At 42.3% G+C, this 25261-nt stretch overlaps 1 protein-coding gene across 1 annotated transcript in view; it reads left to right on the forward strand.

Annotated features, from left to right (window-relative positions):
* Positions 1 to 12689: 12689 nt before the first annotated feature.
* Positions 12690 to 25261, forward strand: part of LOC106568507 (AF4/FMR2 family member 1) — a 95713-nt gene continuing 83141 nt past the window's right edge. The window contains exons 1-3 of the mRNA XM_082959761.1: positions 12690 to 12863; positions 13031 to 13186; positions 13361 to 13524. Coding sequence (XP_082815887.1) covers positions 12690 to 12863; positions 13031 to 13186; positions 13361 to 13524 — 494 coding nt within the window. The remainder of the gene's footprint in view (positions 12864 to 13030; positions 13187 to 13360; positions 13525 to 25261) is intronic.

A 25261-nucleotide genomic window follows, 5' to 3' on the forward strand; every position in this document is an offset into this window, starting at 1 on the left:
GTTGGACAGTGTTTCCACCGACACATTGTTGCGTCTGACTTCCGGGTTAAGAAGCAGTGCGACTTGGCGGTGTCACGAATTCCGCCGAAGTTGGTGCCTCTCCTTGTTCGTTCGGCGGTCGACGTCACCGGCTTTCTAGCCGCCACCGATCTACGTTTCTTTTTCTATGTTGTTTTGTCTTGTTTGTACACACCTGGTTTCCATTACGTTGTAATTTACTCCCTATTTAACCCATCTGGTTCCCACATGGTTTTGTGTGTGTTTGTTCATTGTGAAGTGGTCAGTATTTCTGTGAGCTGGTGTGTTTCCCAGTCTGGAATATATGTTTGGTTTATTTTAGAGTAAAGTTAAGTTTATACTCAGTTCTGTGTCCTGCGCCTGACTTCGTCCGACCCGCTACACACTGACACTTGACAGGCGGGGTCGTGTTTCGGAGGACGCATTGGCTATCGACCTTCGCCTCTCCCGAATCCATATGGGAACATCTAATAGTCCAGTCAGTGTAAAAGCAGATGAGCTGGTTCTACACTTTTTGGCAATTTTCTGGTGTTTTGTGGTGGAAAACTGAGCAGGTCTAGCATAACACGTCAACCCTGTTACCCATAAATAGACAGGCTAGATTTTTTTGTGAAGCTTGCATTCAATTGCCACTCCCTGTTTCACACAACAAGCTTCCATTCCCCCTATCACAAGGGGATTTATGGCTGGTTAAACATTACATCGTCACCCTGTTACTTTATTTGGCACTTAATAGGTACTTACTTTAATCTTGTTTTATTTTTTGGAGATGGGAAAATGTGTTTTTTATTAAGTTGAACATGTACTATTTATGACAGAATGTTCAAATTAGGTGAAATCATTTTTTTTTTTTTGTCAAGTTACATATCTCAAAAGCATCAGAATTGGTGGAATGTTGTTTATATTTAGTAGGTCCCGCGGGTCAAAGGTCATGTACACTACAGTGTGTTTATGCAATGTCTCTTTCTGTTTACTGGGGGTGTGACAGTTTTCCAAATGCTTAGAAGCTTGTCATCTCTTAACATCTTTCACACTGCCACATTCAAGGAGCAGAAAGCTCATTTGGACGCTTCTAAGAAATCCTGCTACGCCCTCCGACAAACCATCAAACAGGCAAAGCATCAATACAGGAGTAAAATCGAATCCTACTTCACTGACTCTGATGCTCATCGGATGTGGCAGGGCTTGCAAACTATCACGGATTACAAATGTAAATCCAGGCACGAGCTGCTCACTTTTAACTATTTAAATAGTTTTTTGAAGCTTGCATTCAACTGCCACTCCCTGTTGCACACAAGCTTCCATTCTCCCTGTCACAAGGGGATTTATGGCTGATTTAAGCAGACATTGAAACCCATTAGAAAAAGTTTAACTAAACTGAAACTATTATATTTGACTCCAAAACGAACTAAAATGGAATAAAAACCATTATGAATGATCTTGTTTTTTTCTAACTGTTGGGTAGGCAGGTAAATGCTGCCAGAAGGCAATGTTTCAAATAGGCCAAGCATCACTATTACTAGCTGTTAGTATCTAACAGGGGAACAATTGTCTAGGTAGTTAACTTGATCTGCCACGCAGATCCTCAACATTGAGGCCCCTCAGTGGTGTGTACTCAGTCCCCTCCTGTACTCCTTGTTCACCCACAACTGCGAGGTCAAGCACAACTCCAACACATTTTTTTTACATTTTAGTCATTTAGCAGACGCTCTTATCCAGAGCGACTTACAGTAGTGAATGCATACATTTCATTTTTTTCCCCCGTACTGGTCCGCCGTGGGAATCGAACCCACAACCCTGGCGTTGCAAACACCATGCTCAACCAACTGAGCCACACAGGACACTGTCATTAAGTTTGCTGACGACACAACAGTGGTAGGCCTGATCACCGACAACGATGAGACAGCCTATAGGGAGGAGGTCAGAGACCTGGCAGTGTGGTGCCAGGACAACAACCTCTCCCTCAACGTGAGCAAGACAAAGGAGCTGATCGTGGACTACAGGAAAAGGTGGGCCGAACAGGCCCCCATTAACATCGATGGGGCTGAAGTGGAGCGGGTTGAGAGTTTCAAGTTCCTTGGTGTCCACATTACCAACAAACTATCATGGTCCAAACACACCAAGTGAAGAGGACACGACAACACCTTTGTTTTTACACTGCTGCTACTTGCTGTTTATTATCTATGCATAGTCACTTTACCCCAACCTACATGTACAAATTACCTCGACTAACCTGTACCCCTGCACATTGACTCGGTACCAGTATTCCCTCTATATAACCTCATTATTGTTATTTCATTGTGTTACTTTTTTTTTAAATTATATTTTTGTTTATTTAGTCAATATTTTCTCTAATTCTTGAACTGCATTGTTGGTTAAGGGCTTGTAACTAAGCCTTTCATGGTAAGGAACATCAGATCATGTTGTGATGTCATGACGTGGGCCAAAAGTTCCATCCCACCTGAACAGGCAGAAATTCCCGGGATTTATTTCAAACAGCTTTTACACAAAAAGGGCATTATCCTAATTTTCACAATTTACGAGTGTTATTTTGACCTTCTAGTGTGTAAATATTATTTAAAAAATGAAGGAAATACATATTTTTAACTGCACTGATCCTTTTTTTTTTTTACCAAGTTACACTTCTCAAAAGGCACCGAATTGGTGGAATGACCCAACTGCTATTTCAGCAGCAGTGCCAACATTTGCTTTCTAAACAAATCTTTTTGGGGTGGGAGTGATGAGCAATGAAAATGCTTATTGGATTTTGGATACATGTCCACAGCTGCTACGACACAGCACAGCACAGCAGCTGCAAGAGGCAGCAGCTCAACCTTTTTTCCTGACTTGACTTTTGGCTGGTTTGGGTCAGAATGGCTAACTACTGGTCTGTTCAGGTTTTCTGTGGGCTTTTGTCTACCATGCTCTTGGCCATGGGGGCACTGGATGGTGGGATGGAATGTACAGACAAGGACAGATTACTGACAGAGATATCCAAAGATCTGGACCCACCGTCGGAGTGTGTGCTAGGCTGCACTGGACTGACTTACAGAGCTATGCTGGAGACCCAAAATATACAGACTGTACGCTTCAAAGACTCTACAGCAGGTGAGAACATGATAGATATATTCTGTGATGGGCACTGATATGGAAAATCGATATCAATATCAGTTGTATTTTTCAATTCAATGTTGATATCAAATCGGTTTGTAGAAAATACATTGAAAATGTGTGACTGTTCACTTTTCTGTGAAGTCCAGACAACTGATTGCAGATTTTCCATTTGGGAATTTTCTGGTAACATAAACTTACCTAACCAGTTTGAATTACAATGGGAAGCCCATCCACTGTTGATCGACCATCAGCAGGCAGTTCAGTATGTTAAGTCCAGAGGGTTTTGTTCATGCAGGAAGAGTCATGTATGCTTTTCTTACAGAACAGTGTAGGTTACCAGGAAGAAAAAAACGATTGATTACACAATATGCCTTGCTCATTTCGATATCAAATGATATCAATATCATATTGAATTATCGATATTGGTGCCCACCGCTAAAAATATGATATTAGGCACCATATAGCATGATATATCATACTCTAAGGGAATTGCTGATTGCTGAGAATAAAAAGCATTCATTTCTAGAAAACTATTTTTTTTTGGCACTGATTTAAAGGATATGCAGAATGTGGTGCTGTGTGTGGCTCAGTTGGTAGGAGTGTGGGGCTGGCAACTGCTAAGTGGCATATATCATATACCATGTACCATGCTAAGACCATCCCCTTTTTCTACAGGTGAGCATGGAGAATACTGCTGGTCCATGAGAACGAAGTGTAGCCCTGGAGAGAGCCTGATTCATGCCTACATCGTGTTACCTGTGGATGTGTCACTGGTTAACGAGGATACCCTTGGATTGAAAGCTACTCTCCCCCACCATAACAACATACTAACGCCTCACAACGGTCCCACGCCACTCTCCAAACTCTGTGGCCTCCGCTTTGACATCACAGACCAGTTCACCATGACAAAGAGATCGCCAATGTTCTGCGTGCAGGTTGTCCCACAGCAGAGCACCTTGGAAAACAAAATGCCTATTAGATGCCCACCTTTCCTGGTGACGATGTGGCAGAGGCTGAATAAGTAACCTACAAAGCAACGGAGGGGGATGAAATGGACTTGTTAAACCGACGACCATCCAAAATGTTTAATGGCATCAAGATTATTTTGTCCGAATTGTTAGGTAACCCTTCTCCTATTGTAAATGCATCTGGATCTGATAGTCTTGCTTATTTCACAGCTATCTATCTCGTCAGCATCATATTGTATATAACACAGTGTTTCCTTCATATTTTGATTTAGCAGCGGTGCCCCGCCACTCCCCCCCCCAAAAAAAAATATAGAGTGACAAGTTACGACGTATATTTGGTCTTTAGATTCCTGCTACCATTGTCACTGCTGCTGAAAGAAATCTTTAGGGGGGGGGGGGGGGCGACACTGTAACAGTCACAGTAGCTTATATCATGTTTATGGAAAAGAAAAAAGGATGTCCGATTCAAATGGAAAGTCAGTTAAAACAACGGATTGTCCGATGAAATACCCAGAACTTTTTGACACAAGACTGTTGACTAAATGGAGTACAATTAACGATGACTTGAAATGGACTCAGTTTGGCAGCGAATCTTTAACTCTGAGATGTTAAGGATGACGTTGAGAAGGAATGAGCAGAACCCGAGGTAAATGTATGGAAGGTGAAAATTAACCGTTGTATTTGATAGATAGATAGATAGATAGATAGATAGATAGATAGATAGATAGATAGATAGATAGATAGATAGATAGATAGATAGATAGATAGATAGATAGATAGATAGATAGATAGATAGATAGATAGATAGATAGATAGATAGATAGATAGATAGATAGATAGATAGATAGATAGATAGATAGATAGATAGATAGATAGATAGATAGATAGATAGATCATTGTTAATATACTGTATGGATGTGTGCTTTTGGGTCAATAGTTGATTCTAGATTGAGATGACATTTCAAATAATAATAAGGCCTTTGTGTTAATTTGTGCTCTATTGTGTGGAGCAAACATTTGATGGTACATATGTATATAGAATGTATAAGCTTCTTATATGAAATATACATAGTTACTAATTTAAGTGTGTGAACACCAGAAACTGTCCTAAAGCACATTTATTTTACTTAACTTTTATTATATTTACTTTAACTTTTATTTTATTTACTTTAATTTGCTATAACACCACACTAATTGGTTTGATGTAAACTGTGAGCTTTACTAGAATGCTTTTCCAACCATGTCAAGTATCCACAACATTAAAACAACTTCACGTGATTGTGTATGTCTGTGAGCTTGCACAAAAAGAAGGCCATAGTTTGATCTTACCATAACAAATCATTAAAAATTGAGAGAATAGGAACTGTTTCAGACCTGGATTTTTTTTTACACTTTATATAGAAGCAAGAAAGAGGAAAATGGTGGACAGTTTGCAACAACAGTGGGCGTTACCTCACCACAGCGAGCTGTAGAGAGCATTATATTGACTATAGCTCCCTCTGCTGGCAGAAACACAGTATCATGCACATGCCTACATTGCCCTATTTTACTCAGCGTGGCACAAAGCACATTATGGTCCCCACCAGAGCTGAAATTAAAATTCTAACTTGAAAAAAATATATGTTCAATGACTTCTCAATAGGAGAAGAAGCTATTTATTTGAAATGTTTTTTATTTTTTTTAAATGTTAAATAAAATCCCTTCCTGAATTGACTGCTTTCAATTCCAATAGACCCCAGCCCTGGTCCCCACTCCCAGCTATGGGAAACCCTGCAGCCACCCACTTATTCCCTGTTATCACATAATTCTACACATTTCTAATTCTCTACACAGCTGAATAGGGAGTATACAATTTGATGTCAAGTATAAGAAAGACTACTGTTTGCAAAACACGTAGGAAGATCTAGCATCCACCAAGCTGGCCTCTTTTGATTGTGGTGCCAGGAAGAATCTTCAGAGAGACTCGTGCCTGGACTGTACACTGAACTGGAACAGTATGTCCCCTGAAGAGTTTTCACCAGAGAGGGACATGCAGTGAACTGATGAGGGACATGCAGTGAACTGATGAGGGACATGCAGTGAACTGATGAGGGACATGCAGTGAACCAGTGAGGGACATGCAGTGAACTGATGAGGGACATGCAGTGAACCAGTGAGGGACATGCAGTGAACTGATGAGGGACATGCAGTGAACTGATGAGGGACATGCAGTGAACCAGTGAGGGACATGCAGTGAACCAGTGAGGGACATGCAGTGAACCAGTGAGGGACATGCAGTGAACCAGTGAGGGACATGCAGTGCAAGTGCAGTAGAGTCAAATAAAATAAAATACAATTGTATTCGTCACATGCTTCGTAAACAACAGGTGTAGACTAAAAGTGAAATACTTTTGATTACACAGTTGCTTGCCTCGAAGCGAGCATAGAAAACCTCTAGCTCGTCTGCTACGCTTACGTCTCTGGGCAGTTCGCGGCTGGGATTCCCTTTGTAATCCGTGATAGTTTGCACACCCTGCCACATCCGACGAGCATCAGAGCCAGTGTAGTAGGATTCGATTTTACTCCTGTATTGATGCTTTGCCTGTTTGATGGTTTGTCGGAGGGCGTATCAGGATTTCTTAGAATCGTCCAAATGAGCTTTCTGCTCCTTGAATGTGGCAGTGTGAAAGATGTTAAGAGATGACAAGCTTCCAAACATTTGGAAAACTGTCACACCCCCAGTAAACAGATAGAAACATTGTATAAACACACTGTAGTGTACATGACCTTTGACCCACGGGACCTAATGTAAACAACTGTGTCATTCCAACAAGTTGGATGCTTTTTGAGAAGTGTAACTTGGGAGAATTGTTTTGTTGATTTCACCTCACCTACAACAGTGTAATTTGGGAAGACGTGTTTTTTATTAAGTTGAACTTGTGCTATTTATGACAGAATGTTAAAATTAGGTGAAATCTATTTTATCTTTTTACCAGGATTGACCGTAACAGGGATGACCGTAACAGGGATGACCGTAACAGGATTGACCGTAACAGGGATGACAATTTAATCTTAAAATCAGCCATAAATCCCCTTGTGACGGGGGAATGGAAGCTTGTTGTGTGAAACAGGGAGTGGCAGTTGAAGGCAAGCTTCACAAGAAAAAAAAAGCTAATTGTAAAAAGAATTCTAGCCTGTCTATCTACAGGTAACAGGGTTGACGTGTTATCCTTGACCTGCTCAGTTTTCCACCACAAACACCAGAAAATGGCCAAAAAGTGTAGAACCAGCTCATTTGCTTTTACACTATGATTTGACTATTAGATGTTCAATGTTTCTTTTGAATAAAAAAGAAAAAAGTACGTTTCACCTTCTTAAAATGAGAGTTCAGTTCACGTACCAGGGTTGTACTGTTTAACCTTAAACGAGGGACAGACTTCAATGAATCACAAATCACATGAATAAATAATAATCTCCAGAAATGACTTTGTCAAAGCAACACAATAACTAGGTCTTATTATTTATTTACTTATTTTTCTGCCTAATTCCGTGATATACAATGGTAAACACAGTCTTGTCCCATCGCTGCAACTCCCGTACGAATTCGGGAAAGGCGAAGGTCGAGAGCCAATGCGTCCTCCGAAACACAACCCAGCAAAGCCGCACTGCTTCTTGACACACTGCGACCCTTAACCCAGAAGCCAGCCGCACCAATGTGTCGGAGGAAACACTGTCCAACTGGTGACCGAAGTCACCCTGCAGGCGCCCGGCCCGCCACAGGAGTCGCTAGAGCCCAATTGGACAAGGACATCCTGGCCGGCCAAACCCATCCATAACCAAGACGACGCTGGCCCAATTGGGCGTCGCATCATGGGTCTCCCGGTCACATTTACATTACATTTAAGTCATTTAGCAGATGCTCTTATCCAGAGCGACTTACAAATTGGTGGATTCACCTTATGATATCCAGTGGAACAACCACTTTACAATAGTGCATCTAAATCTTTTAAGGGGGGGGGGGGTTAGAAGGATTACTTTATCCTATCCCAGGTATTCCTTAAAGAGGTGGGGTTTCAGGTGTCTCCGGAAGGTGGTGATTGACTCCGCTGTCCTGGCGTCGTGAGGGAGCTTGTTCCACCATTGGGGTGCCGAGTGGCGCAACTGTCTAAGGTCACGGCTGGCTGCAACACAGACCGGGATCGAACCCGGATCTGTAGTGACGCCTCAAACACTGCAGTGCCTTAGACAGTTGCGCCACTCGGGAGACCAACTAGGGCTTTACAATGACGGTGATAACTTGGGAGAAATGTTGGGGTTCAGTGGGTTAAAATCTTCCTAGATGTCACAGATGGTGCATGAAGGAAAAATGTCACAATACTTAATCTTGGCATTTTAGCAAGTCTTTATTTACATTACAAATCTGACTTATTGATCTGTTCATGTGGTCCATATTAAAGGGGACTTTATTTAATATAAAGGACATTTAAAATTCAATATTGGTGCACAATTTCTACTTAAAATATCAAAAGGGATGCAAAAGGCAGTATTTTCGTGGAACGACCCAGAATAAGAAGTGCGCAACAGGATGTTGATGCTGTTTTACAGATGGTGCTGCATTGCTGGAGCAGTGACCCAGAAACCTTGTTTCCCTTTTGACATCCCCTGTACTTTAACCTGTTTAAAGGTCTTACTCACCTCGGCTACGGAGAGATTGATTACTTAGTTGCTTGCCTCGAAGCGAACATAAAAAACCTTTAGCTCGTCTGGTAGGCTTACGTCACTGGGCAGCTCACGGCTGGGATTCCCTTTGTGATCCGTGATAGTTTGCAAGCCCTGCCACATCCGACGAGCATCAGAGCCAGTGAAGTAGGATTCGATTTTACTCCTGTATTGATGCTTTGCCTGTTTGATGGTTTGTCGGAGGGCGTATCAGGATTTCTTAGAAGCGTCCAATTGAGCTTTCTGCTCCTTGAATGTGGCAGTGTGAAAGATGTTAAGAGATGACAAGCTTCCAAACATTTGGAAAACTGTCACACCCCCAGTAAACAGAAAGAGACATTGCATAAACACACTGTAGTGTACATGACCTTTGACCCACGGGACCTAATGTAAACAACTGTGTCATTCCAACAGTTCCGATGCTTTATGAGAAGTGTAACATGGGAGATTTATTGTTGTCAACCCTGGTAAAAAGATAAAATAGATTTCACCTAATTTTAACATTCTGTCATAAATAGCACAAGTTCACAAAAAACATGTCTTCCCAAGCTACACTGTTAAAATGAGGTGAAATCTATTTTATCTTTTTACCAGGGTTGACCGTAACAGGGATGACGATTTCATCTTAAAATCAGCCATAAATCCCCTTGTGACAGGGGGAATGGAAGCTTGTTGTGTGAAACAGGGAGTGGTCAATGAATGCAATCTTCACAACAACAAAAAAGCAATTTCGAAAACATTGCTAAAGTATTTCTAGCCTATCGGGAACAGGGTTGACATGTTTTGCTCAACCCGCTCAGTTTTACAACACAAAACACCAGAAAATGGTCGAACAGAGTAGAACCAGCTCACCTGACTTTACACCATGATTTTACTATTAGAATAGTTATTTTAAAGTAAGTTTGAAGTTTTAATGTCACATGCACACATACAGGGAAATGCCTTCCTTGAAAACTCAAGTTTCACCATATTAAAATGAGAGTTCCATTAATCAATCAAATCAAATTTTATTGGTCACATACACATGGTTAGCAGATGTTAATGCGAATGTAGCGAAATGCTTGTGCTTCCAGTTCTGACAATGCAGTAATATCTAACAAGTAATCTAACAAATTCACAATGACTACCTTATACACACAATGTAAGGGCTGGAATATGTACATATAAATATATGGATGCGCGATGGCCGTGCGGCATAGGCAAGATACAATAGATGGAATAAAATACAGTATATACACATATGAGATGAGTAATGTAGGATATGCAAACATTATTAAAGTGGCATTATTTAAAGTGACTAGTTATACCTTTGTTAAATGAATTTATTAAAGTGACCAGTGATTTGAGTCTGTATGTTGGCCGCAGCCTGTCTGATGGCCTTGAGATAGAAGCTGTTTTTCAGTCTCTTCGGTCCCAGCTTTGATGCACCAGTACTGACCTCGCCTTCTGGATGATAGTGTGGCGAACAGGCAGTGGCTCGGGTGGTTGTTGTCCTTGATGATCTTTCTGGCCTTCCTGTGACATCGTGTGCTGTAGGTGTCCTGGAGGGGAGGTAGTTTACCCCCGGTGATGCGTTGCGCAGACCGCTCTACCCTCTGGAGAGCCTTGCGGTTGAGGGTGGTGCAGTTGCCGTACCAGGCGGTGATACAGCCCGATAGGATGCTCTCAATTGTGCATCTGTAAATGTTTGTGAGGGGTATTAGGTGACAAGCCAAATTTCTTCAGACTCCTGAGGTTGAAGAGGCGCTGTTGTGCCTTCTTCACCACGCTGTCTGTGTGGGTGGACCATTTCAGTTTGTCCGTGATGTGTACGCAACTTAAAACTTTCCACCTTCTCCATTACTGTTCTGTCGATATGGACAGGGGGCTGCTCCCTCTGCTGGTTCCTGAAGTCCACGATCATCTCCTTTCTTTTGTTGACATTGAGTGTGAGGTTATTTTCCTGACACCACACTCCGAGGTCCCTCACCTCCTCCCTGTAGGCCGTCTCGTCGTTGTTGGTAATCAAGCCTACCACTGTAGTGTCGTCTGCAAACTTGATGATTGAGTTGGAGGCGTGCATGGCCACGCAGTCATGGGTGAACAGGGAGTACAGGAGAGGGCTGAGAAGGCACCCTTGTGGGGCCCCAGTGTTGAGGATCAGCGGGGTGGAGATATTGTTTCTTACCCTCTCCACCTAGGGGCGGCCCGTCAGAAAGTCCAGGGCCCAGAATATGTTCGTAAACACACCAGCCAGCTGGTCTGCGCATGCTCTGAGGATGCGGCTAGGGTAGCGGGCCATGTCGGTGGCATCAGACCAAAAACTACGATCTTTGTCCCCATGTCCAGTTGCAAACCGTAGTCTGGCTTTTTTATGGCAGTTTTGGAGCAGTGACTTCTTCCTTGCTGAACGGCCTTTCAGGTTTTGTCGATATAGGACTCGTTTTACTGTGGATATAGATACTTTTGTACCTTTCTCCTCCAGCATCTTCACAAGGTCCTTTGCTGTTGTTCTGGGATTGATTTGCACTTTTCGCATCAAAGTACGTTCATCTCTAGGAGACAGAACGCGTCTCCTTCCTGAGCGGTATGACGGCTGCGTGGTCCCATGGTGTTTAAACTTGCGTACTATTGTTTGTACAGATGAACATGGTACCTTCAGGCGTTTGGAAATCGCTCCCAAGTATGAACCAGACTTGTTGAAGTCTTCAATTCTTTTTCTGAGGTCTTGGCTGATTTATTTTGATTATCCCATAACGTCAAGCAAAGAGGCACTGATTTTGAAAGTAGTCCTTGAAATACATCCACCGGTACACCTCCAATTCACTCAAATGATATCAAATGATATCAATTAGCCTATCAGAAGCTTCAGCGGGCTGAACCCGCCCCAAGCAAGGTGGGTCCTTTTTTTCACGAGATTTTCTTCACCCTGTCATATTGCCCAGGCTCAAAGAACATCAAACCCACGATTCGGGAGAGGTTCCAGTTCTGAGTGTGCCTTTCATTCCGCCCTCCCGAATCGTTCCCCTCACACCTCCGTACCTTCAGGCTCTGATCAGTCCCTACACCCAAACAAGGGCACTGCGTTCATCCACCTCTGGCCTGCTCGCCTCCCTACCTCTGAGGAAGCACAGTTCCCGCTCAGCTCAGTCAAAACTGTTCGCTGCTCTGGCACCCCTTTGGTGGAACAAGCTCCCTCACAACGCCAGGACAGCGGAGTCAATCACCACCTTCCGGAGACACCTGAAACCCCACCTCTTTAAGGAATACCTGGGATAGGATAAAGTAATCCTTCTAACCCCCCCCCCCCCCCCCCCTCCCCCTAAAAGATTTAGATGCACTATTGTAAAGTGGTTGTTCCACTGGATATCATAAGGTGAATGCACCAATTTGTAAGTCGCTCTGGATAAGAGCGTCTGCTAAATGACTTAAATGTAAATGTAAATGTAAATGTGCTGGAGAGGTAGGAACCCCGCGCCTGCTACCTACCCTCGAGAGCACACCTACATCCCCACGTAGGTAAGGGATTGGCTGTTGACCTGGACACATCCCTTTCAGCTGGAGACCCAGATATCGCCCGCACCATTCAATCCATCTCTGCAAAGTACTGGTGGCCCACCTTGGTGCAAGATGTCGCCCGCTACGTCAACTGCTCCATATGTGCCCAAACCAAATCTCCCTGGCACGCTCCAGCAGGGAAACTCCTTCCCCTTCCCGTGCCTCAGCGGCCTTGGTCCTATCTGCCATAGATTATGTTACTGATCTTCCCCCGTCTGATAGTTTCACCACTGTTATGGTTGTTGTGGACAGATTTTCCAAATCCTGCCGTTGTATCCCTCTCTCTGGTCTCCCTACTGCCCTATCGTCTCTGACCGTTGCCCCCAATTCACGTTGCGGGTATGGAGAGCCTTCATGGAGAAGCTCGGGGAAAAGGCCAACCTCACATCTGGGTACCGGACTCAGTCCAACAGGCAGGTGGAGAGGACCAACAAGGAGCTGGGGAGGTTGCTTAGGAGTCAGTGCCAGGACCGGCAGGGGGAGTGGCCCGGTTCCTTCCCTGGGCAGAGTATGCCCAATACTCACTTTGTCACTCCTCTACCGGGCTGACTCCAGTACGCCCTGGGATATCAGCTGGCCCTGGCCCCATGGACCCCGAGCCAGACCGAAACCCCTCCAGTAGACGAGTGGTTCTGGCGCGCAGTGGAGGTTTGGATCACTGATTATGTGAGGCGCCAACGCATTGTCCCCACCAGAAGGTGCAGGTGGACCGCCACCGCAGTGAAGCTTTTGTGTTCCATCCTGGTGATCGCGTCTGGCTCTCAACCATGAACCTCCCAATCCGCCTTCCCTGCCGGAAGCTGAGCCCCCAGTTTGTGGGACCCTTTAAGGTCCTCCGGAGGGTCAATGAGGTAACATATCATTTACAACTCCCCATCAACTACCGGATCTTTTCATGTTGCCCTCCTCAGGCCATTGGTTCCTGGTCCCCTGGCTGGTGCCGTCCCCCGCGACACCCCTCTGCCTCCCCTGGACATTGATTGAACCCCCACCTATGCTGCCGACGTTGTGGGGGTCGGCTCCAGTACCTGGTGGACTGGGAGGGATACGGCTCAGAGGAGAGCCGTTGGGTCCCGGCAGCCAGCATCCTGGACCCCATCTCCGCTGTCTGGACCGGCCCTCTCCTCACCCTCGGGGCCACCCCCCTGGCCGGCGTCGTCCTGCGGCTGGAGCCATGCGTCTGGAGCCAGTAGCGTCCGTGTTCAGGCAGTATTGTTTTTTTTGTCACATTCAATACGCTTCTCCTGTTTTTGTTATCTACCTTTCTTATCATTAAACATACCTTCTGCACCTGCTTCCTGACGCCAAGCGTATACGTTCCAATCCTTTTCAAAATGCTAGTGGACGATAAATAAATCTGGCTCATTAATCTATACGGTCCAAATAATGATCCACACATCTTCTAAAATATTTCTAACAATCTATCAGAATCAACAAACAAGCCTATTATTATTTTTGGAAGATTATAACACGGTTTTGAGTACTTCAATGGACCATAAAGGAAATCACACTACAAACTATCACCCTCATGCACTTAAGGAGATCACAACTATCATGGACACATTAGAACCTGTGGATATATGGAGGCTTAAATACCGATCCCCTTGTTGTATGGGATACTTTCAAATGCACCTTTAGAAGCCATTCAATTCAATACTCATCTTTAAAACAAATTCAGTTTCTATCAAAAGACTAAGGAAATAGAGGAACTAATGGAACATGTAGCAATAACAACTGTACTATAGAGGCACAGAATAAGTTAGAGGAAAAACAAAAAGAACTGGAGGAACCTATTCAAGAACAATCAAGTGCAATTTACTACAAAAATAAAGCGAACTGGATGAAAAATGTCAACATCTAAATGATTCCAAAAATGATTTACAGAAACCCGTTACAAATGACGAAGTCATACATGATTGAGCAAATTATATTTTGATAGAGGAAGCAAAATATTTTAAATATATGTTTTCTTTTCAGTCTCCTCAATCTCCACTGAATGATGTAAGGATTTATTTCCTAAAAATAATAATGTAAAATGTAAAACTTAATTAAGACTTGTGCGAAGGCCAACTTACAGAGGAGGAACTTCTTGAGGCAATTAAATCCTTTCAGTCTGGAAAAACCCCAGGGCTTGATGTCCTAAAAAATGTGTATGTCCTCAAAGATCCATTATTAACATGTTTAAACTACTCCTATAAATAACTTTTAATATCTGGTGCTCAGCAAGAAGGTCTGATTGCACTATTACTGAAACAGGAGCCAGGGGGTAAGTATAAAGATCCAGTCCATAAAAAAATACTTCAATGTTGCTAAAATCCTGGCAAAACGCATAGCACATAGAATTTAAAATGTGTGGCGGCAGGTAGCCTAGCGGTTAGAGCGTTGGGCAAGTAACTGAAAGGTTGTTGGATTGAATCCCCGAGCTGACAAGGTAAAAAAAATAAAAGATTATGTAATTCTGCCCCTGAACGAGGCAGTTAACCCACTGTTCCCCAGTAGGCTGTCATTGTAAATAAGAATTTGTTCTTAACTGACTTGCCTAGTTAAATAAAGGTTAAAAGAAAAATAGGTTTAGCCAGATATTGTTAATTCTGATCAGACAGGTTTTTTACATGGACGATACATTGGAAAAAATATACCTCAATTACTTGAAATAATATGAAACATAAAAGAATCCAAGTCTTTATAGTAGAGGAAGCAGGCGCACAGAAAAACATGCTGGATGACTTGACAAACAAGACGAACGGGCACAGAGAGAGAGGAAACACAGGGATAAATACACTGGGCAAAATAAGCGACACCTGGAGGGGGTGGAGACAATCACAGGGACAGGTGAAACAGATCAGGGAGTGACACTTTGAGGATCTAGATAATTTCTCTAACTGTCACGTCCTGACCATGGTAAGCTGTTATTTTCTATGGTAGAGTAGGTCAGGGCATGACAGGGGGGTTTATTCTATGTGTTCTATTTCTATGTTCTTAGGTTCTAGTTTTTGTATTTCTATGTTGGTTTGTTTGGGATGATCTCCAATTAGAGGCAGCCGGTCCTCGTTGTCTCTAATTGGAGATCATACTTAAGTAGGGGTTTTTCTTCCTGGGTTTTGTGGGTGATTATTTTTGAGTAGTGTTTGTTTCTCCTCTGCGTCACGGTTTGTTGTTTTGTCTATTCAGTTTTTTGATGTATTGCATAGTTTCACAGAGTAAATAAAATGTGGAACTACACACACGCTGCACCTTGGTCCTCTCCTTTTGACAGCCGTGACACTAACCTCTGTATTACAACTAAACTATGACAACTGTACCATATTACCTATTGGATCGCAAAAAAATACAAGTTTTACATTACCGTGTAGTTGACCAATTAAATGGTCTGACGGTGAAGTGGACATACTCGGAATTCATATCCGAAATAAATGACAATAAAATACAATACATTTTAATAGAAAGTTAGCAAAAATAGATCAAATATTGCTACCATGGTGGGAAATTCATCCTGATGAACTCTTTAGTCATATTCCAGATTACTTATGGATCCGACTACTCCAGACAATTCCCTTTTTAAATCATATGAGCAAAAAATATTTCACTTTATTTGGAACTCTAAACCAGACAAAATTAAACATGCCTACTTATATCATGAATACAAATTCTGAGGGCTGAAATTCTTAAAGTATATTAAAGTATTAAACCTCTCACTAAAAGCTTCACTCATACAGAAGCATACTTAAACCCGAACTGGTTCTCCGGTAGATTACTAAGAATGATCATCATACCCCCAAGACATGCTAATCTCTCACCAATACAATAACAGGGGAGGTAAGCATTGTATGTCATACCCCCAAGACATGCTAACCTCTCACCAATACAACAACAGGGGAGATTAGCATTTTATATCATACCCCCAAGACATGCTAATCTCTCACCAATACAATAACAGGAGAGGTTAGCATTTTATATCATACCCCCAAGACATGCTAACCTCTCACTATTACAATAACATGGGAGGTTAGCATTTTATATCATACCCCCAAGACATGCTAACCTCTCACCATTACAATAACATGGGAGGTTAGCAATTTATATCATACCCCCAAGTCATGCTAACCTCTCACCAATACAACAACAGGGGAGATTAGCATTTTATATCATACCCCCAAGACATGCTAACCTCTCACCAATACAATAACAGGGGAGGTTAGCATTTTATATCATACCCCCAAGACATGCTAACCTCTCACCATTACAATACCAGGGGAGGTTAGCATTTTATATCATACCCCCAAGACATGCTAACCTCTCACCAATACAATAACAGGGGAGGTTAGCATTTTATATCATACCCCCAAGACATGCTAACCTCTCACCATTACAATAACAGGGGAGGTTAGCATTTTATATCATACCCCCAAGACATGCTAACCTCTCACCAATACAATAACAGGGGAGGTTAGCATTTTATATCATACCCCCAAGACATGCTAACCGCTCACCAATACAATAACAGGGGAGGTTAGCATTTTATATCATACCACCAAGACATGCTAACCCCTCACCATTACAATAACAGGGGAGGTTAGCATTTTATATCATACCCCCAAGACATGCTAACCTCTCACCAATACAATAACAGGGGAGGTTAGCATTTTATATCATACCCCCAAGACATGCTAACCTCTCACCATTACAATAACAGGGGAGGTTAGCAATTTATATCATACCCCCAAGACATGCTAACCTCTCACCAATACAATAACAGGGGAGGTTAGCATTTTTTGGGGAGGGGTATGATATTTGTGCATCTGTAACTTTCTCACTCATCATCATTTCACAATTCATCACTACGTACAAGAAGTGCCGTAATTTCGAAACTCTTCAACCGATATGGATGAAAATACCCTCAAATTAAATCTGACAATCTGCACTTTAACCTCATATGGTCGTTGTTTAATTTAAAATCCAAACTTATGAAGTATAGAGCCAAAGACAAAAAAATTCTTCACTGTCCCAATAATTATGGAGGGCAATGTAAATGGGAATGTTTGCTCAATCCAAAATTACAATCAACTGATTGCAGCATTACCGGAAAAATGGAGGAGACAAGTTAAAGGGGGAGAAGGTAGGGAGCTTGGTTTGTCTGTCATATATTAAAGACCAACATTGGCTGAAGAAGATTGTCATAAATAGACAAATATACCAGTTTCATTTGAGGACAAAAATGTTCACAGCAGGGGCCTCTCGAGTGGGGCAGCTTTCTAAGGCACTGCATCGCAGTGCTAGCTGTGTTACTGCAGATCCTGGTTCAATTCCGGGCTGTGTCGCAGCCGGCTGCAACCGGGAAACCCATGAGGCGGCGCACAATTGGTCCAATTGGTCCGGGTTAGGGGAGGGTTTGGCCGGCTGGGATGTCCTTGTCCCATTGCTCTCCAGTGACTCCTGTGGCGGGCCCGGTGCAGTGCACGCTGACACGGTCACCAGGTGTATGGTGTTTCCTCCGACACATTGGTGAGGCTGGCTTCTGGGTTAAGCGGTTATTGTGTCAAGATGCAGTGCGACTTGGCAGGGGTCATGTTTCGGAGGTTGCACGGCTCGCGACCTTCGCCTCTCCCGAGTGCGTACGGGAGTTGCAGCGATGGGACAAGACTGTAAACTACCAATTGGGGAGGGAAAAAAAATACAATAAAAAATATTTATATAAAAAATTAAGAATAATAAATTCAGAGCTTGCAAAATAACTGGGAAGAGATTTTTGTTGTTATGATTCCATGGCACATGGTATATGAACTGATAAACAAAACCACGCTTCATTCAACACTTAAAGTTCTTAAATTTAAATGATTATGAACATTTCATGCCAGCAATAGCATGTTTTATATATATATATATATATATATACAATATAATATATAATATAATATATATATACAACAATCTCAGCTCTGTAGATTTTGTGTGAAGAAACAGAATCAACAGATTATTTATTCTGGTACTGTCCCCCATGTAGATTGGTTCTGGTCACAGGTTCAGGAATAGCTGAAAATTCACAACGTTCATTTAAAATGAAATCTACAAATAGCAGTGTTGGGCAATTTGGAAAGCCATAGTCAATCAATCAACAATATAATAATGCTCTTAGGAAAAATATTACTCTTTAATTTACAATCTGTGGATACTAAACAATTATAAAAATTGAAGATTATGTAAGACGTCACAGCACAGTTGAGCTCATGATAGGTGGGATGGACAGAGAGTAGCAGAGGGGTGGGATTAAAGAGCTCATGATAGGTGGGATGGACAGAGAGTAGCAGAGGGGTGGGATTAAAGAGCTCATGATAGGTGGGATGGACAGAGAGTAGCAGATGGGTGGGATTAAAGAGCTCATGATAGGTGGGATGGACAGAGAGTAGCAGAGGGGTGGGATTAAAGAGCTAAGGATATAGAACACTAGATACAGCACCTTGTGCCACAGTATTCATACCACTTGATGTATTTCACATTTTGTTGTGTTACAGCTTGAATTCAAAATGGATTACATAAAAAAATGTCTTACCTATCTACACACAATACCCCATAATGACATCACAATACCCCATAATGACATCACAATACCCCATAATGACATCACAATACCCCACAATGACAAAGTGAAAACATGTTCTTAGAAATGTTAGAAATGTATAAAAAAAATGTAATACAGAAACATCTAATTTACTTCAGTATTAACAACCCTGAGTCAATACTTTGTAGAAGCAACTTTGGCAGCGATTACAGCTGTGAGTTTTTCTGGGTCTCAAAGAGCTTTCCACACATGGATTGTGCAACATTTGCCAATTATTCTTTCAAAAAGTATTGGTTGCGGAACACTCGGGAACATTCATTGTCTTCTTGGTAAGGAACTCCAATGTAGATTTGGCCTTGTATTTATGTTATTGTCCTGCTGAAAGGTGAATTAATCTTCCAGTGTCTGGTGGAAAGCAGACTGAACCAAGCACAGGATTTTGCCTGTGCTTGGCTCCATTCCGTTTCTTTTTATCCTGAAAAACTCCCCAGTCCTTAGCGATTACAAGCATACCCATAACATGATGCAACCACCACTATGCTTGAAAATATGTATACCATCAAGGGCGACATCTTGATGACTGATACACAGGAATGTTCTTGCAACGTTCCCATGAAAAGTTTCTAGAACATTCATATTTTATATTCTGAAAACATGGCAACAGTGTTCTGTGTATGTTTGGTGGGACATTGATGGAATATTCTCCTAACCCTTAAAAAACTGTACACAAGAATGTTCTTGCAACATTCCCATGAAACTTGTCTAGAACAGAATATTGAATATTCTAGAACATGGTAACCACATTCTGGCTAAGTTCTGTTAAGCATTAAAGGAATGGTCTCTTGGAAACAGTTCTTGCACGTCACTGGAACATTCATATGAAAACATTAGGTAATGTCCTAACGAGACTTTTCAGGGAACGTTCTCTAAAGTTGTGGAAAACGTTTGATGTCAGCTGGGAAGGCAATAATAATGTTAGCGAGAGGATGAGAGAGAGCCTTCAGGGCCTGACTCTAAATGTCAAGATTGACGGAGCTCCACTGCCCCACAGCCAATAAGTTACAGCATATTTGTGACACACTTCGAGCGAGGCACCCTCCCACCCCTGAGCGACCTGCGTATTCCAACACTTCTCCGGATAAATAGTTTCTGGCAGCAGTGCTGTATGTAATCCCTCAGCCAGAGCAGAGCAGCAGAACAGCAGAGCGGGAGGTAAGGCCCTAACACAGCCAAGCCTGCGAGGTGAGGGGAAGTTCCGTCCAAAATGGCACCCTATTTCCTATCTAGTGCACTACTTTTGACCAGGGTCTATATAGCAAACTGGGAAAAAGTAGTGAACTAGGGAATAGGGTGCCATTTAGGACGCCGACAGATTTTTATCTGCTCTGGCTCTCGGCAGCCTGCCAGACAGCCCTATGGAGAGAAAAAGAGAGAGAAAGGGAGAGAAAGGGAGAGAGAGAGAGAGAGAGAGAGAGAGAGAGAGAGAGAGAGAGAGAGAGAGAGAGAGAGAGAAAGAGAGAGAGAGAGAGAGCGTGTCCAGTGACTGACCTTTCTTAGGCAGGCAGACTTCGTTCTGGGCGTATTAAGGACTGGCTGCACAGCTCACAGACATTATTTGCTTGCCTGACGTGCCTTGGCCCAATGCCATCCAGTAGCCATGCACAGAGGGAGAGGCACACATTTGATTGGTTTAATCCAGCCCAGTGTTTTTGTTCTGTCGTCTAAACACACTCAGGATCATATTTCTACCCAGGCATCTTTACATCCAGCCATATGATCCCTATGTGACATATAGCCACATGTATAGCACACAATAGGCATCAGATCTCATTTACAGGCTGAACGAGATATAAATATAAATCTAGGGCTTGAGTTTAGTTTGAGTTTATTATTATTTTTAAAGGGACAGTGCACATTAATCAACGTTTCAGTAAAAGTGACGGTTTTAGCCAGCCGGCTAATTTTCAACCGCAGTCCCTGGGACTCGTCCCCAAAACTGAACATTCCACATTTTAAGACTTCAAAAAAACACTTGGGAATCAGTTGCATTTAACTACCATTTAACATTATCTCCTCTGTGAAACAAAAAAAAGCTTTGCATTCCATTCCAGGGTTGTCATGCTGATTAGTGTTAAAGCTCCTCCATGAGACATTAAAGCAATGCTTCCGGCTGGGGTACAGGACCAGCTTCCTTTGGAAAACAAAGTGCTTTATTGGCATGGGAAACATATGTTTACATTGCCAAATCAAGTGAAATAGCTCTCTCTCTCTCTCTCTCTCTCTCTCTCTCTCTCTCTCTCTCTCTCTCTCTCTCTCTCTCTGGCCCCCTGACTGTGCAGTGGGGTCTCTCTCTCTTCCTCTCAATTCAATTCAATTCCAATGGGCTTTATTGGCATGGGAAACATGTTTACATTGCCAAAGCAAGTGAAATAAACAATGAACACAAGTGAGAAGAAACAAAGACAACTTTAACAACAAACTGTTAGAGATGAACAGTAAACAGGTTTGAAAAAGATAAAGACATATCAAGTGTTATAATAGCAGCTATCTACAGTGTTTTAGCAATGTGCTAATAGTTGTAGTACGAATAGTAGGGGAAGATAAATAAACAGATACATTTTGGTGGTATTTACGATACTGTGTGTACTCCACTGGTTGCCCTTTCGTCATGGCAACAGGCCACACATCTTGCTGCTGTGATTGCACATTGGGGTATTTCACCTAACAGATATGGGAGTTTATCAATATTTGATTTTTCTTTTCAAATTCTTTATGGAACTGTGTGATCTGTGGGAAATATGTGTATCTTATATAGTTGTACATTTGGCAGGAGGTTAGGGAGTGCAGGTCAGTTTCCACCTCATTTTGTGGGCAGTCTGCCTATGGCAGCCTCTCTCAATAGCAATGCTCACTGAGTCTGTACATAGTCAAGAATGTTCTTAATTTTGTCTCAGTCACAGTGGTCAGGTGTCCCTCTCTCTCTCTCTCTCCGCTGTGTGGGATAAACAATAAGACTAGAGTCACAGTTAAGCAGGGGGAGTTCACGTCACACATGAAGTTTACACGTGCAGCAGGACACATGACTGAGCAGTTTGCTACCCCACAACTCAGGCTCAAATTCAGTGGAGGCTTGTGGGAGGAGCAATAGGAGGACGGGCTCATTGTAATGGCTGGAATGGAATTCATGGAACGGAGTCAAAAAATGTGGTTTTCATTTATTCCATTCCAATCAGCATGTCCTCCTATAATTCCTCCCACCAGCCTCCACTGCTCAAATTACACTGTGTGGGGTTATAAAATGGTTTCAGGGATTTCAAGTGTTGTAAAGGTGTTTTTCTTCTTTATCCTAAACCTAAAGGATTATAGCTTTTGAGTCATATTGAAACTACACATTTGCCTAATACCTTCTGGTGAATTAAAGGGACATACGAAATCATTAAACTATACTGAGCAAAAATATGAACAGAACATGTGACAATTTCAAAGATTTTACTGAGTTACAGTTCATATAAGATGTCAGTTCATTTAAATAAATTCATTAGGCCCTAATCTATGGATTTCACATGACTGGGAATACAGATATGCATCTGTTGGTCACAGATACAGTACCTTAATAAAAAGTAGGGGTGTGGATCAGAAAAGCAGTCAGTATCTGGTGTGACCACCATTTGCCTCACGCAGCGTGACACATCTCCTTCACATAGAGTTGATCAGGCTGTTGATTGTGGCCTGTGGAATGTTGTCCCACTCCTCTTTAATGACTGGTGCCAGAGGAGATGGCTGCTGGTTTACAGTCTCCTAACCAATTGTGCTATTGTGTGTTTTTTCACGTTATTTGTAACTTATTTTGTATATAATGTGTCTGCCACCGTCTCTGTTTATTATCTATGCATAGTCACTTTAACTCTACAGTTTTTTTAAATTCTTATTTACTATGATGGCCTACCAAAAGGCAAAACGCCACCTGCATGGACAGAGGCTGGGATTAAAAATTAAAAATGTAATAAAAATACAGGACAAAACACACATCACGACAAGAGAGACAACACAGCACTACATAAAGTGAGACCTAAGACAACAACATAGCAAGACAGCAACACATGACAACACAGCATGGTAGCAACACAACATGACAACAACATGGTAGCTACACAACATGGCAGCAGCACAACATGGAAGCAGCACAAAACAGGGTACAAACATTATTGGGCTCAGACAACAGCACAAATGGCAACAAGGTAGAGACAACAATACATCATGCAAAGCAGCTACAACCTACATACCTACATGTACATATTACCTCAATTACCTCGACTAACCTGTTCCCCTGCACATTGACTCTGTACCAGTACCCCCTGTATATAGCTTCGTTACTGTTAAATTACTGCTGCTCCTTAACTATTTTCTATTTTTCTTTTTTACTTATCTACTTTTTACTTTTTCTTAAAACTGCATTGTTGGTTATTAAGGGCTTGTAAGTAAGCATTTCACTGTAAGGTCTACACCTGTTGTATTCGGGGCATGTGACAAATTGATTTGATTTGTACAAAGTTGATGGATATTGGCGGGAACTGAAACACGCTGACATACACATCAATCCAGAGCATCCCAAACATGCTCAATGGGTGAAATGTCTGATGAGTATGCAGGCCATGGAGGAACTGGGATATTTTCAGCTTTCAGGAATTGTGTAGAGATCCTTGCGACATGGGGCAGTGCATTATCATGCTGAAACATGAGGTGATGGCGGTGGATGAATGGCATGACAATGGGCCTCAAGATCTTGTCACAGTATCTCTGTAGATTCAAATGACCATTGATAGAATGCAATTGTGTTCATTGTCCGTAGCTTATGCCTGACCATACCATAACCCCACTGCCACCATGGGGCACTCTGTTCACAACGTTGACATCAGCAAACTGCTCGTCCACATGATGCCTTAAATGTGGTCTGCTGAGCCGGTTGGGCGTACTGCCAAATTCTCTAAAACGACGTTGGAGGCGGCTTATGGCAGAGAAATTAACATTCAATTCTCTGGCAACAGCTCTGGTGGACATTCTGCAGTCAGCATGTCAATTACACGCTCCCACAAAACTGGAGACATCTGTGGCATTGTGTTGTGTGACAAAACTTCACATTTTAGAGTGGCCTTTTATTGTCCCCAGCACAAGGTCCACCTGTGTAATGATCATGCTATTTAATCAGCTTCTTGATATGCCACACCTGCCAGGTGGATGGATTATCTTGGCAAAGGATAAACGCTCAATACCAGGGATGTAAAGATGTTTTTTGTGCATATGGAACATTTCTGGGATCTTTTATTTCAGCTCATGAAACATGGGACGAACACTTTACATATTGTGTTGATATTTTTGGTCAGTGTAGTTTAACCAAAATAACTGCCATTAAAACAATCTTACACAACATTCTGTTGCATCTAACAATTCAACAACAAAAAGAGCAGCCGGCTGGCTAATGACCCAGTGATTATTTTAATGGCTGCTGGTCCGCTCACTGATACAGTAACGGCACGGCTTCTCTCAACGGACAGGTTGGATGTGTGTTCTGTCTCTGGCTCCAACCGATTTGTTAGGATGATAGATAGAATTGCCTACTACAGTCTGGTCTGTCTATCTACGTCTGTCTCTGTGTGGGTCAGGCTGCCACTATGCTACAGAGTCATGCCCTTATGTTGCCTACTGGCTCTAGCTCTAGAGACCTGGGGATTTCTGAGTCTCCACCATGGGGAGGTGAGGAGAAACAGGGCTTAAGAGCTTTTCAACATAGAAGCCTGACCTGATCACATGACCACAACAGCCCTAGCTATGAAAAAAGCGGTGCACGTGTTGCCAGCTGGAGAGACATCCAGTAGGATCTAAACACTGTGCTTCATTCACATCAGGTTATGTAAGAGCGGGCTAATACAGCATACAGTACAGTTGCCTTTCAAATGATTTCTTACCTGAGCAATGAGGATTTACTGTCCCCAATCACAATATCTGTGTCCATGGCAGTTACAGATACAACACAGTGACTTCATGCATGACATTTGAACATACATTTAGTGAAGCTCCCTCTCCAAGCTGTGGTGAACTGGTAATTGTGGAATAACTGATACAAATCTAGTATGTGTTTTTTAAAAGACTTACTTTCAAGGTTTAGAACCAAGTGACAAATGAACTCTGTAACATCAAGTACAACAGTCTGATCAGTTATTTTGTTTTCCAACTCAGCATGATTGTGTGAATAGAACGGATGAATAATAAAACTCCCTGCGCGCAGTTATCTAATGGCACAATACCACAACAATTAAGATAACTTATTGACAACATAGATTTTAGATTGTATTAAAATCATAATAATGTTTTA

The sequence above is a fragment of the Salmo salar genome, chromosome 13 (genome assembly GCF_965601325.2).
Source record: "Salmo salar chromosome 13, fSalSal1, whole genome shotgun sequence".
NCBI lineage: Eukaryota > Metazoa > Chordata > Actinopteri > Salmoniformes > Salmonidae > Salmo > Salmo salar.